General features: G+C 35.6%; 1 protein-coding gene across 1 annotated transcript in view; it reads left to right on the forward strand.

Annotated features, from left to right (window-relative positions):
- Positions 1–15307, forward strand: part of VPS13C (vacuolar protein sorting 13 homolog C) — a 181617-nt gene that overhangs the window by 148644 nt on the left and 17666 nt on the right. The window contains exons 66-74 of the mRNA XM_069596314.1: positions 1853–1994; positions 3144–3284; positions 6500–6581; positions 6693–6762; positions 7389–7500; positions 7606–7719; positions 11855–11994; positions 13562–13643; positions 14806–14919. Of these exons, the coding sequence (XP_069452415.1) occupies positions 1853–1994; positions 3144–3284; positions 6500–6581; positions 6693–6762; positions 7389–7500; positions 7606–7719; positions 11855–11994; positions 13562–13643; positions 14806–14919 (997 nt within the window). The remainder of the gene's footprint in view (positions 1–1852; positions 1995–3143; positions 3285–6499; positions 6582–6692; positions 6763–7388; positions 7501–7605; positions 7720–11854; positions 11995–13561; positions 13644–14805; positions 14920–15307) is intronic.

The following is a 15307-nucleotide window of genomic DNA, read 5'->3' on the forward strand; positions in this document are numbered from 1 at the left end:
AATGTCTTGGCCCTTATGACAACACTCATTAGTTGGTGGGAGAAGAGGTTTGTTTCTTTCCTTGTTGTTTGTATGTATTTTTTAAATGAATTACAAAAACACTGAAAAAAAAGCTACAAAGAAGTGTGAACATGTTCTGTGGTTCTGTAGAGGCTGGAGAAACTGGTGTCGGTTGGGGAAGCCGAGAACAATGAATCACATAAATTGGAAAAAAGTTTCACGGAGACAGTATTTTAACCTGAGTACATGATATTATTGGATGGTTGTGTAGAACATTTTAATAATGATGGACCCAATTCTTTTCTCTGATTCTGCTTATACTTATATAAGAAAAATATTTGAATTTATCTATTTTGGGTTTTCAATCACACTGACTTTGGTAAAAGACTCATTCTTCTTTGGAGGCTATTGAGGGAAATAATTATCAGGTATAAGCAGTATAGGGTCTACGGATAATAATGTGTTTGGTGAAGTTCAAAATGAAGCAGAAACAGAGGTCAGATGTGTAATGCTCTTTGTGCAGCACCTGGCAGTTCAATTTTGTGAGAAGCGGCTCACCGTTTGGTAACCATGCCATGAATGAATGAGAGATTCCCGTTGTTCCACATCCTTGCCAGCTTTTAGTATTGTCAGTGTTGCAACTTTTGGCTATTCTAATAGATTTGTAGTGATCTCTGTTTGTTTTAATTTTCAGTTACCTAATTACATATGATGTTGAACATCTTTTCATATGCTTTTTTGTTATTTGAACCTCATTTGATGAAGTTCAGATCTTTTGCCCAATTTAATATTTTTTGCTATTGTTGTGTTTTAAGAGTTCTTTGCGTAATTTGGGTACAGTAAGTCTCCTGCATACAAACAAGTTCTGTTCCAAGAGCATGTTCATAAATCCAATTTGTTCTTAAGTCCAACAAAGTTAGCTTAGGTACCCAACTAACACAGTTAGCTATATAGTACTGTACTGTAATAGGTTTATAATACTTTTCACACAAATAATACACAAAAAACAAAAAGTAAAATGTTTTTAATCTTACAGTGTAGTACCTTGAAAAGTAGAGTAGTACAGTACAGCGTCTGGCATTTCTTATGTACCAGCTGCATCACCCCTGCTTTTATGTTTGCTTCTGGGCATCCTGGCTTGAAATAGAGATACTGTGCTCTATACAGTACTGCACAGTGAGGCACTCAAAAGCACAGCCAGTGGTAGAAGATGCACACGTGTGACAGTGTGTGCCAGACACGCAAACTGACTTATGTGATTGGACATGTGGACACCTGTTCATATCATTGCAAGTTTGAAACTTAAAGGTTTGTAGGTAGGGGACTTACCATATCAGTCTTTTATCAGATGTACATTTTACAGATATTTTCTCCCAGCCTTTTCATTCTTTTAACAATGTCTTTCATAGAGCAGAAATTTTCAATTTCAGGAAAGTCCCACATCTATTTTTCTTTCATGGATTGTGCTTTTAGTGATGTATTGTAAAAAGTCACTGCCAAACCCAAGGTCACTTAGATTTTCTCCTATGTTATATCTAGGAATGTTGTAGTTTGATGTTTGATATTTAGGTCTTCCATTTTGATGGGTTTTTGCCTAAAATATCCCCATATGAGAAAATTTTGCCAGTTCCGTAGTTTATTGATGTCAGTGTTTGATACAAAAACATATCCCCTGCCTCTTTTCCTTATGCACTTTTATATAAAACGTAGGTATATTTTGGTGTTTAAAATCTCTTGCATAAATGTGATTTTTCATAGGAGTTGTCAGTTGTGGCAATTTGGAGTTGACTGAAAATTCCACAACCTAAATTATGCATTTAATTTAATTAATTTTCTTTGTGAATTATTTTAGTTCTGGTGTTGTTTGGGAGATGAAACCAAAACAGAAGTGGAAGCCATTTAGTCAAAAGCAAATAATTTTATTGGAAAAGTCCTATAAGAAATATCTAGAATCAAGAGACTTTGGCTGGATTAAACTAGATGATAATTTTGAGGTATACCAAATTTGTTTTTTTTCTTATTTATGTATTATGTTGCCGGTGGTGGTAGTAAATAAAATTTCGCTATCCAAGTAAATACATGTATGCAGAAACTAATTTGTTAGTAGCATTAGTATGACTAAGAAAATTTATTAGCACATTTTAAATTAAAATATACTGTTCATCATATACTGTAAAACATTATTTAAACATGTTTCTTATCTGCATTTTTATAATTTTCTCTATTTGCAAAGCAGATAGTTTCATGTAACTTGTTTTTAGGAAAATTATGGAGAAATCAACATTACTTATTGAAACTTCTATTCTGAATGATATCAATATATTGCTATAGGCTGTGCAGAATTGTGTATCTCAGTGATGAAAACCCTATAAAAAACTTGCCCAATTAAATTCATTAAATGTAAATTATTTTAGGACATGAGTAGATGTCCACAAATAAACATGTGCTCTGCACAGGGCCCTACGTTGTTAAAACTGAAAGTCACTTTTGCTTCGGGAAGAGCCCAGAAGCCTGACCGAAGTTTCAGCCGTGTGGTGTGGGCTCCTCTCTGTCTCTGATGGTGGCATTTGCATTGTCACCATGCCTGCTTGCTTCCCACCCCCACCCTCATCCTTACGACTGTTGGTCATGCTAAAACGAAAGAGCACCATTCAGTGAATGTCAGACATGAGTAAGCTATTGACTATTCACTGTTTAACTTTGTTAGAGCATAAGTGTTATCTGGAATTATTCATTACTGTTGAGGTTTTTTGGAGAAGGAAATGGTAACCCACTCCAGTATTCCTGCCTGGAGAATTCCATGGACAGAGGAGCCTGGCAGGCTACAGTCCATGGGGTCGCAAAGAGTTGTATTCAACTGAGTGACAATCACACACTCACTCATTGAGGTTTTTTAAAAAATAAAAAGCATGGCTTATGTTCTTTAAGTACAGTTTATATCACTGAAAATATATTTTCCATATAACCTTAGTTATGTAATGATTCTGCTTCAAACATCTCAGCTGTAGATCATCTTAAGGTAGATCTTTTGATTAGACCTAGAAATGAGCATTTTTCTTTTTCAGTTTGTGAGTGAGTGGATATTTAAAATGGTCTCCACTGCTAATACCAGTTCATCACAAGCACATCTGCTTTTTTCCCAGGTGAATTTTGGCAAGGACCCAATGGAAATGCGCCTCCCTTCTCGGTGCTCTATAAGGCGACATTTTTTATCAGGAATTCAAGTTGAATACAAGCAATCCCCTCACCAAAGAAGTTTAAGGGCCAGATTGTATTGGCTTCAGGTAACATTGTCATCCTATTCAATCAGTTTTGGAATCTTGCATCTGAATTTTTTTTTTTTTTCACAAGGTTCTGTCAAGGGATTAGATCTGATAGACAGAGTGCCTGAAGAATGATGGATGGAGGTTCATAACATTGTACAGGAGGTGGTGATCAAAACCATCCCCAAGAAAAAGAAATGCAAGAAGGCCAAATGGTTGTCTGAGGAGCCCTTACAAATAGCTGAGAAGAGAAGCAAAAGGCAAAGGAGAAAAGGAAAGATATACCCAGCTAAATGTAGAATTCCAAAGAATGGCAAGGAGAGATAAGAAAGCTTTCCTAAATGAACAATGCGAAAATACAGAGGAAAACAGCAGAATGGAAAAGACTAGAGATCTCTTCAAGAAGATTAGAGATAACAAGGGAACAAAGATCCATCTAGTCAAAGCTATGGTTTTTCCAGTAGTCATGTATGGATGTGAGAGTTGGACTATAAACAAAGCTGAGCACCGAAGAATTGATGCTTTTGAACTGTGGTGTTGGAGAAGACTCTTGAGAGTCCCTTGGACTGCAAGGAGATCAAACCCGTCCATCATAAAGGAAATCAGTCCTGAATATTCATTGGAAGGAATGATGCTGAAACTGAAACTCCAATACTTTGGCCACCTGATGGGAAGAACTGACTAATTTGAAAAGACCCTGATGCTGGGAAAGATTGGAGGTGGGAGGAGAAGGGGACGACAGAGGATGAGATGGTTGGATGGCATCACTGACTCAATGGACATGAATTTGAGTAAGCTCCGGGAGTTGGTGATAGATAGGGAGGCTTGGCTTGCATGCAGTCCATGGAGTTGCAAAGAACTGGACAGGACTGAGCGACTGAACTGAACTGAACTGAAGGGAACAATTCATGCAAAGATGGTCACAGTAAAGGACAGAAATGGTATGGACCTAACAGAAGCAGAAGATATTAAGAAAAGGTGGAATACAAGAATACACAGAACTATACAAAAAAGATCTCCATGACCCAGAAAACCATGATGATGTGATCACTCACCTAGAGCCAGACATCCTGGATTCCAAAATCAACTGGGTCTTAGGGAGCATCACTACGAACAAAGCTAGTGGAGGTGATGGAATTCCAGTTGAGCTGTTTCAAGTCCTGAAAGATGATGCTGTGAAAGTGCTGCACTCAATATGCCAGCAAATTGGGAAAACTCAGCAGTGGCCACAGGACTGGAAAAGGTCAGTTTCATTCCAATCCCAAAGAAGGGAAATGCCAAAGAATGCTTAAACTACCGCACAATTGCACTAATTTCACATGCTAGCCTAGTAATGCTCAGAATTCTCCAAGCCAGGCTTCAACAGTACATGAACCCAGAACTCCCAGATGTTCAAGCTGGATTTAGAAAGGCAGAGGAACCAGAGATTAAATTACCAACATCTGTTGGATCATGGAAAAAGCAAGAAAATTCTAGAAAAACATGTGCTTTATTGACTATGCCAAAGCCTTTGACTATGTGGATAACAACAAAATGTGGAAAATTCTGAAAGAGATAGGAATACCAGACCACCTGACCTGCCTCCTGAGAAATCTGTATGCAGGTCAAGAAGCAACAGTTAGAACCAGACATGGTACAATGGACTGGTTCCAAATTGGGAAAGGAGTATGTCAAGGCTATATATTGTCACCGTGCTTATTTAAGTTATATGCAGAGTACGTCATGTGAAGTGCCGAGCTGGATGAAGCACAAGCTGGAATCCAGATTGCCGGGAGAAATATCAGTAACCTCAGATATGCAAGTGGCACAACCCTTAGGGCAGAAAGCAAAGAGAAACTAAGGAGCCTCTTGATGAAGGTGAAAGAGGAGTATAAAAGCTGGCTTGAAAGTCAGCATTCAGGAAACTGACATCAGGGCATCTGGTCCCATCACTTCATGGCAAATAGATGGAGAAATAATCAAAACAGTAACAGCCTTTATTTTCTTGGGCTCCAAAATCACTGTAGATGGTGACAACAGCCCTGAAATTAAAAGACGCATACTCCTTGGAAGAAAATCTATGACAAACTGAGACAGCATATTAAAAACCAGAGACATTACTTTACTGACAAAGGTCCATCTAGTCAAAGCTATGGTTTTTCCAGTAGTCATGTATGGATGTGACAGTTGGACTATAAAGGAAGCTGAGCACTGAAGAACTGATGGTACTGAACTATGGTGTTGAAGAAGACTCTTGAGAGACTGCAAGGAGATCAAACCAGTCAATCCTAAAGGAAATCAACCCTGAATATTCATTGGAAGGACTGATGCTGAAGCTGAAGCTCCAGTACTTTGGCCACCTGATGCAAAGAGCTGACTCATTGGAAAAGACCCTGATACTGGGAAAGATTGAAGACAGGGGAGAAGGGGACGACAGAGGACGAGATGGTTGGATGGCATCACTGCCTTGATGGGCATGAGTTTGAGGAAGCTCTGGGAGATGGTGAAGGACAGGGAAGTCTGGTATGCTACAGTCTGTGGCATCGAAAAGAGTTGGACGTAACTTAGCAACTGAACAACACAAAAATCATACATCAAAATTGATATCTTTCTTTTTGTTTATAAGTTATTCTCCTTCTTCGACATATCCTGTAGATTTACCATACTAATTATCCAAGGCTAAATGACCATTGAGACTTTAATTTGGCCATATGTTTTCTTACGCAAATTGTTATTTTTAATATTTCTTTGACTTTGTCATCGAATCCCAAATTAAGATTTTCTTTTATTCTTCTATATGGGAATGATTAGGGCTTTATTGGAGGCTGTTTGTTTGCTTTCTCCCTTCCTGCCTCCCACCATCTCTTGTTTTTAACTACGGATTACTACTTTTTAGGACATTTTCGTTCTCTTTCTCTTAATACCTAACCTGTAATTTCATACACAGTCTTCACTTACATTTTTATTTAAATTATAGATAGTTGAAATCTTACATGATCCATTGATACAAATATTTCCATCAATGGTGTTCATGCTCCACAGTTCTAGTGCAATTATGAGAATGTTGATGTATTCCTGTATGTGGAAACTTGCCCTTGGTGAGATATATAAGAAATTTAGATTTAAAGAAAAACTTTTAATAGCAGCACATACAAATACAGATATAATTTATGATGTAATTAGTGGCTGCTTCTGTAATACACCTCTGAAACAAAAGTTTAAATTAAGTACGGCTGAATCAGTTTTCTTTTCTTTAGGTTGATAGTCAGTTACCAGGTACAGTGTTCCCTGTTGTATTTCATCCTGTGGCCCCTCCAAAATCTATTGCTTTGGATTCAGGTAAGAAAAATTTACGTTGAGATATACTCTATACATAAAAGTTGAATAGATATCATTTTGACCTACTAGAAAGCTTGATTGCCTTTTTCCTGTTTTCTTTCTTCCTTTTAGAGCCCAAACCTTTCATTGATGTGAGTGTCATCACAAGATTTAATGAGTACAGTAAAGTCTTACAGTTCAAGTAAGTAAAGATACCCTTGTTCATCTAAAGGAATTTAAAATAAGAATCTACTTTGAAAATACAATATGTTTTGGAAGTGACTTTTGTATGAAAATTATTTCCACCTGAACGTATCAATCTACTTTATGGTCAAGTGATTTTATATGTTGAAACTTATTTTAATAATAGCCTCTATATATTTTAAAGTGTAAAATTCCTTCAACCACTTCTCCCCTTTGTAACTTCCATTAGAATATAAAATAGTGAAATATAAATGATGTGTTTGAGAGATATGTTCTTTAATTCCTGTGGACTTTAAAAATTAGATAATATATGCTACATCATCATTGTTCTTATATCTTCCATAACATGGTAAATAGAGCATTTGGAACTTTAAATGCTAAGTGTTAATATAGCAGTATTACCCCTAGTGAAACTTTTACTTTAATTAAAAAAAAAAAGATCTCAGTCTAAATAAACTTCGATCTTGCTAACATAACCCTTGTTTTAGAGATCACGAAACAAGATCTTGCTGTGGTTTTTGGGCAAAGTCAAAGTTTTAATATGGAAAATTACAAGGTTTGATAAAACACCTTTTTCATCCTTAAGAAAGCTTTTTCTATTAAAAAAAATTTTTTTTCCCTTAGGTATTTTATGGTTCTCATTCAGGAAATGGCCTTAAAAGTTGATCAGGGATTTCTAGGAGCTATTACTGCGCTGTTTACCCCAACAACTGACCCTGAAGCTGAAAGAAAATGGGTAATAATTTTTATTTCTTGGGAATATTATGAAAGATCAACCATTCTTTTCAATAATTGTTGTAGAAAAAAATTAAAATAGAAAATCTTGATTAATTTTTTTCAGACAGAGTTAATCCGGGAAGACTCTGATGCTATAAACCCAGAATTAGTGGGGACCTCAGTGACTGATACATCCATTCTTAGTTTCTTTGAACATTTTCATATTTCTCCTATAAAGGTTTGTTGTAATTATTACTTTGAAAATTTGACAGAAGTATTGTAGAACTTTTAAAGGCTATGTATACAAATGTGAGTTTTAATTTGTTATATCTAATATTTGGAGGGGAATTTTGTTTGATTAATTGAAATAATTAAGACAGTTCTCTGTAACATATGTACAGCCACAATTCCCACAGAGAAACCACCAGAGCATGATCTCTAGTCTTGAATTAATAACCCCTTTCTTCAAGGAAGAAGCTGACAAAAGCATTTCTTAATTAAGCAAAGAAGTGCTCACCAACATTTAATGTTGTGGTTGGCGCTTTGTAACTCCTCACTGTCTGAATAGAAAGCTATAATGGGTGTCCTAACCAGAATGTGAAAACGCTGAAGTTGCTGTTACACTGTTGATGTGGTATTTTTCACCCTTCCAAAATTTGATTGTAACTAGGGGAGTGGAAAATTGGATACCTTTCACTTGCCTGATTTTGTCCTTTATGAACCCATTTCCTTGTCTCCTTTTGTTATTCTTTTTAGCTGTTCTAGGAAAAGGTGACTGCTTAGAGAATCCACAAATGCTATCAGCCATAAAGCTCTAAATTTGTGTAATGGGCCAGATTTACAATTAAGTAACTCTTTAAAAATATTGATGATCCTTTACATTCTCAAAAACTGTTAACAGCACAATATTGTCAGTTGCATTCACCAGTCCATTCAGCTGAGGGAATGGATTTATAAAATCAAATCATTATTTTATTTAATTAATTAATTAATTTTAAGTTGATATATTAGTTTGGTGATATCAAATATATTGATAGTGTTAGGTTCAAAATTGATATTGTTTTATGTGATGAGTTATACACAATTTCTTTTTCATTATTAAATGAAAATCAGTTCTTTATGAGATTGGACAATACCTTCAACAAATTCTTAACTGAAGACCTGCTATTGAAGTTGCTGTTGAAGATATAAAATGACTTCATGGGGTTTATAACCTCCATGGGGTATTACAGGTTTATAATTTACCTATACATATTGTGACTCAGTGGTAAAAATCCTCCTGCCAAGCAGGAGACACGGATTCAATCCCTGTGTCGGGAAGGTCCCCTGGAGAAGCAAATGGCAACCCACTCCAGTATTCTTGCCTGGGGAATCCCAAGGGCTGAGGCAGGTTACAGTCCGTTCAGTCAGAGTTGGACTTGGCTGAGCGACTAAATGACGACGTTTTTAGGCGCACTGGGACTCGCCCCATAATGTTGAATAACTGAAATCACGGCTGTCGTGGTCATTTCTTACTCTGTAGGAAAAGGCTGGATCTCTTTTCACTTAAGATTGCCTTTCATGGATCCCAGCCCTCTCTAAGTCTGCAGATGGGCAAAAGTCCACATGAGAGAAAAAATTCAACAACCAGGCCTCCCTGGCTTTTCCATAAGTCCCCTCTATTGAGCTCTCTATTGAGGGAGAATGCCCAGAGAACTGGCAGAATGAGAAGGCAGAGTTATCTGCTTTACTTAACACACATTGAATTACCTTCTGCCTGTATCTTCTGGCACTATCTCACTAATGTTAGTGTAGCACGAAGCAGAAGAAGCTACATGGGAATGTGAAAATCTCATGGTTAAGTCCTGAGTTGAAGGGGTTGTGGAAGCTGAAAACCTTTTTTTTCTTTTATTTTTTTAATTTTAAAATCTTTAATTCTTACATGCGTTTCCAAACATGAACCCCCCTCCCACCTCCCTCCCCATAACATCTCTGTGGGTCATCCCCATGCACCAGCCCCAAGCATGCTGCATCCTGCGTCAGACATAGACTGGCGATTCAATTCTTACATGATAGTATACATGTTAGAATGCCATTCTCCCAAATCATCCCACCCTCTCCCTCTCCCTCTGAGTCCAAAAGTCCGTTATACACATCTGTGTCTTTTTTCCTGTCTTGCATACAGGGTCGTCATTGCCATCTTTCTAAATTCTATATGTGTTAGTATACTGTATTGGTGTTTTTCTTTCTGGCTTACTTCACTCTGTATAATCGGCTCCAGTTTCATCCATCTCATCAGAACTGATTCAAATGAATTCTTTTTAACGGCTGAGTAATACTCCATTGTATATATGTACCACAGCTTTCTTATCCATTCATCTGCTGATGGACATCTAGGTTGTTTCCATGTCCTGGCTATTATAAACAGTGCTGCGATAAACATTGGGGTACATGTGTCTCTTTCCATTCTGGTTTCCTCGGTGTGTATGCCCAGAAGTGGGATTGCTGGGTCATAAGGTATTTCTATTTGCAATTTTTTAAGGAATCTTCACACTGTTCTCCATAGTGGCTGTACTGGTTTGCATTCCCACCAACAGTGTAGGAGGGTTCCCTTTTCTCCACACCCTCTCCAGCGTTTATTGCTTGCAGATTTTTGGATCGCAGCCATTCTGACTGGTGTGAAGTGGTACCTCATTGTGGTTTTGATTTGCATTTCTCTAATAATGAGTGATATTGCACATCTTTTCATGTGTTTGTTAGCCATCCGTATGTCTTCTTTGGAGAAATGTCTATTTAGTTCTTTGGCCCATTTTTTGATTGGGTCATTTATTTTTCTGGAATTGAGCTGCAGAAGTTGCTTGTATATTTTTGAGATTAGTTGTTTGTCAGTTGCTTCATTTGCTATTATTTTCTCCCATTCAGAAGGCTGTCTTTTCACCTTGCTTATATTTTCCTTCATTGTGCAGAAGCTTTTAATTTTAATTAGATCCCATTTGTTTATTTTTGCTTTTATTTCCAGAATTCTGGGAGGTGGGTCATAGAGGATCCTGCTGTGATTTATGTCTGAGAGTGTTTTGCCTATGTTCTCCTCTAGGAGTTTTATAGTTTCTGGTCTTACATTTATATCTTTAATCCATTTTGAGTTTATTTTTGTGTGGGGTATTAGAAAGTGATCTAGTTTCATTCTTTTACAAGTGGTTGACCAGTTTTCCCAGCACCACTTGTTAAAGAGATTGTCTTTACTCCATTGTATATTCTTGCCTCCTTTGTCAAAGATAAGGTGTCCATATGTGTGTGGATTTATCTCTGGGCTTTCTATTTTGTTCCATTGATCTATATGTCTGTCTTTGTGCCAGTACCATATTGTTTTGATGACTGTGGCTTTGTAGTAGAGCCTGAAGTCAGTCAAGTTGATTCCTCCAGTTCCATTCTTATTTCTCAAGATTGCTTTGGCATTTCGAGTTTTTTTGTATTTCCATACAAATCTTGAAATTATTTGTTCTAGTTCTGTGAAAAATATGGCTTGTAGCTTGATAGGGATTGCATTGAATTTGTAAATTGCTTTGGGTAGTATCCTCATCTTCACTATATTGATTCTTCCGATCCATGAACATGGTATATTTCTGCATCTATTAGTGTCCTCTTTGATTTCTTTAATCAGTGTTTTATAGTTTTCTATATATAGGTCTTTAGTTTCTTTAGGTAGATATATTCCTAAGTATTTTATTCTTTTTGTTGCAATGGTGAATGGAATTGTTTCCTTAATTTCTTTTTCTACTTTCTCATTATTAGTGTATAGGAATGCAAGGGATTTCTGTGTGTTGATTTTATATCCTGCAACTTTACTATATTCATTGATGAGCTCTAGTAATTTTCTGGTGGAGTCTTTAGGGTTGAAAACCTTATTATTCTTTTAACCATTTATTTGGAACTTGCTAAAGTGTTGCCATAATTGTCATGCTGTTGTTACTTGTCCTCGTGTAATTATACTGCAGTTATTCTTAATTGTTACTAAAAGTTATTTATCTTGTAGAAATGATTATCCATTATTTTGAGTTAGATTGCTGGTAGGCCAGTTGACATTTTTTTCCTCTTAAAATGATTATGCTGTTTTTGCAAAGTGTTTTTTTGGTTTTCTCCATATAAACACAATGTTATTTATAAAGTTTGAATAAAATTATGGTTCAGTTTTGGGGACAAATTGATTTGTATTTTATTAGAAAGTAAATATGAGGATCAGAACTGTTCTGTGTAATATATTGAATAACAAATAATAGTTTTCTTTAGGATTCTAATTGAAAGGTACATTTGTTTGTGTCTGGACAATGTGGTGTCCATGTATGTAAATATTTTTGTTTTTAGTTTTCATTTACTGAACATTATTTTCCTTTTAGTTGCACTTGAGTTTGTCTTTGGGTTCTGGTGGTGAGGAATCAAACCAAGAGAAACAGGAATTGATTCCAATTCATTCTGTCAACCTGCTATTGAAAAGCATCGGTGCTACTCTGACTGATGTGGATGACCTTATATTCAAGTAAGAGTTCTGTTGAAGTGTGTTAGGAGGTTTTTATACCAGGATGCTATTTCTGGATATTCATTCTTTTCATTTGTGCTAGAAGTTACCTTAGAAAAGTGGTAATTCTACTACTTACACTTTTAATAGTTTGGACCCATTCTAGTTTGGACTCATAAAGACAAGGTAAAGAGTCTAATATTTTTTTCAGTTATCAGCATCTAGATAATATATGAATATAGTATAAACATTGAATTATTTTAGTAGTATGTTATAAATGGACCATGTTTTAAGTGAAATTATATTTAAAAATAGATAGCAGTAGGATTAGATTTCAGTATAATTTGCGGCAAAGTATAGATAATAGCTCCTTGCTACCTTTCATATAAGAATATTTGTGTGTGCCAGATACATATAAATTCAATGAATATTTATTGAATTGATATTCAACAGTGGTATTAGAGAAATTCATTAATATTATTTTTACCTTGTATACTATCAAATTTTATAGGAACAAAGGCTTAAATATTAAGTTCAAATGGAAAGAAAAAGACTAAGGAAAAATAGAAGTTATTTGCTGTCAAATCTCTAAATAAAAGGAAACCTTCCTATGTTTAAAAGCAATGGAAAAAATCCTGATGGAAAAATAAAAATTAATTTGACTACATAAAAATTAAACTCTTAAAACAAAATCAATGAAAATAATTAAAAAAACAAAGAACTGGGATGATATGACAAGTATAGCAAAAGATTAATAATTTAATTTTTAACCTAAAAATTCAAATGCCATAGGTACTAGAGAACAACGTGAACTAATTCATAAAAGGGAAGATACAGTGGCTAATAGATATTAGAAATGTTTAGTTTTATTGTTTATCAAAGAATATATGCAAATTAAAGCAAATTATCAAAGATTTCAAAATATGAGAAGTCCTAGTACTAGAGAGAAGTGCATCTAAGAAATGGACATTTTTTTTTTAATCATATGTACAAGTGGAAAGGGGTATATATCAAGAGTCTTAAATGTTTTTGTAGGCTTTCACTCAGTAATTATTTTGGGTAGGAATTCAGTCAGAAAATAATCTTGAAATGCAACCAAAGGTGTATTCAGAATACACATGGCAACTCTGATTATTACGTCAAAATTTGGAAATAATCTGATCGTGAAAGAATTGTTTGACCTATCCACATGATGGAATGCTATGTTATTAAAAATGGTTATATCAAAATTTGAAAACCTAAAAGAATATTTATCCAAAATGTTGAGTATAAAAATGCATACAGAGTGCTTTAATATTTTTCAGTTGCATAGAAAAGAAAGAATTTGAAGTGGAAAACGAGGAAAAGAAAAAGTTTAAGAAAAAAATTGTAGTGGGATTATGGTCAACTTTTTACTCTGTATGTGTTTATGAAAGATTTGCATGACAATGTACTATTTTTATCATAGTTTTGGCATCCTAATATTTAATATCTCAAATTACATGTACAAACCTAATTGTGACTTAGAAATGATTATCACTGAAACTTTAAGTCTTTTTTTTTTTTTCCAAAAAATAATCTTAGTACTTTTGACTCTTTCTCCTCCCAGACTTGCTTATTATGAAATTCGGTATCAGTTTTACAACAGAGATCAGCTCATGTGGAGTGTTGTTAGACATTACAGTGAACAGGTAACTTCCTGTCGTATTAATAGTAGCTCATACGGAAGATACTTCATAATATAAAAGCAAAGCATTTATGTGTGACAGTGTTGGGTGACATTTACCTAACTTAGTGCAGTTCACAATCTCATTACTTAGTAGTTTTCTGGAATGATTAACTTCTGTTTCTTTAATTCCACCCCCCTCCCGCCCCGCCAACTATATAAACCTTTTAAAAAGTTTGCTTTAGTGTGTTTTCCTTTTGCAATTATACATTTACCACTTTGAGAAAGAATAGTGATTTAAGGGTCATTACATTTTATTCCTTCAGTGACTATAGTTTCTAAGCATAGTGTAGTAGAATTGCGAGGAAACCAAGTTCCTCTTACTGATGCCTGTTCCTCCATGGTTTGAAGTCTGTGCACAGAGACACAGTAGCTGTTTTGGGGGCACCAGAGTGCCATTGGGCTTCCCAGGTGGCGTAGTGGTAAGGAACACACCTGCCATTGCCGTAGATATAAGAAACGCAGGTTCTCTCCCCGAGTCGGGAAGATTCCCTGGAGGAGGGCATGGCAACTCACTCCAATATTCTTGCCTTGAAAATTCCATGGGCAGAGGAACCTGGCAGGCTACAGCCCATGGGGTTGCAAAGAAGCTGACAGGACTTAAGCAACTGAGCACACACGCACGAGTACCATTGCTGTGGGTGACATTGCTCTTGCCTTCCTCTGCTGAAAGGTCTTTTCTCTTACGGTGTTTAAACTTGATTTTTACATGTTCAAATAAGGATATTTTTTCATTTGTCTTTTTGTTTTGGTTATCAACTCATTTAGTTCATAGCAATAAATATATATCCATTTAATATGCATACTCAGCCATGCAAGGTCAGTATAATAGACCTCCCAGTTTACAGATGAAAAGAACAGGGCCTATAGAGACTACGCGACTTGTCCAAGGTTATGTAACTGACAAAAGGCCGACTTTGCCTCAAACCTGAGTTCTATCCCATTTGAAAGTCCCATGTAAAGTAGGAGCATAGTGCCTGGAACATAGTAAAACGTCACTGCAGAGTTTTCCTTTAACAACCTAATTTAGTCAGTATCCCACTTTTTCCACATTGGTTCATGATGTATTTTCTTACAATGGTTGCAAAGAACTTCATTCATTCATTTATTTATTTATTTTCCTGTAGTTCTTGAAACAGATGTATGTCCTTGTATTGGGCTTAGATGTACTTGGAAACCCGTTTGGATTAATTAGAGGTCTATCTGAAGGCTTTGAAGCTTTTTTCTATGAACCCTTCCAGGTATTGGTCTTTTATTTATTTTAAGTGTAGTGTAGAAAAATGGATGTTCTACTTTTTATGACAGATAATTCATATTTTAATTGTATCTTGGAACTGAATAATGTTCAAATACCAAGTATATCAATTTTATATATTTTAAAAATTACTAGAGATAACATCAAAAGATTGTTTTAGAACTAACTGAGCACTTCTAGTATCTGGGTAATAAAGCATGCCTACATTTTCTAGGATTTAATGTAGTTGTTAGGAAGAGTGCTAAGTAGACTGAGAACGATTCAAAACTGTGTCACCACCGTGTAAAGAACTAATGGGCATTGAAAGCTGACTTTGTTTCATAGTCACGCTTTCCTCTAACCTGTTCTCCATTTAAAGGATGCAGGATCCCAGT

This window comes from Ovis canadensis, chromosome 7 (genome assembly GCF_042477335.2).
Source record: "Ovis canadensis isolate MfBH-ARS-UI-01 breed Bighorn chromosome 7, ARS-UI_OviCan_v2, whole genome shotgun sequence".
Taxonomy (NCBI): Eukaryota; Metazoa; Chordata; class Mammalia; order Artiodactyla; family Bovidae; genus Ovis; species Ovis canadensis.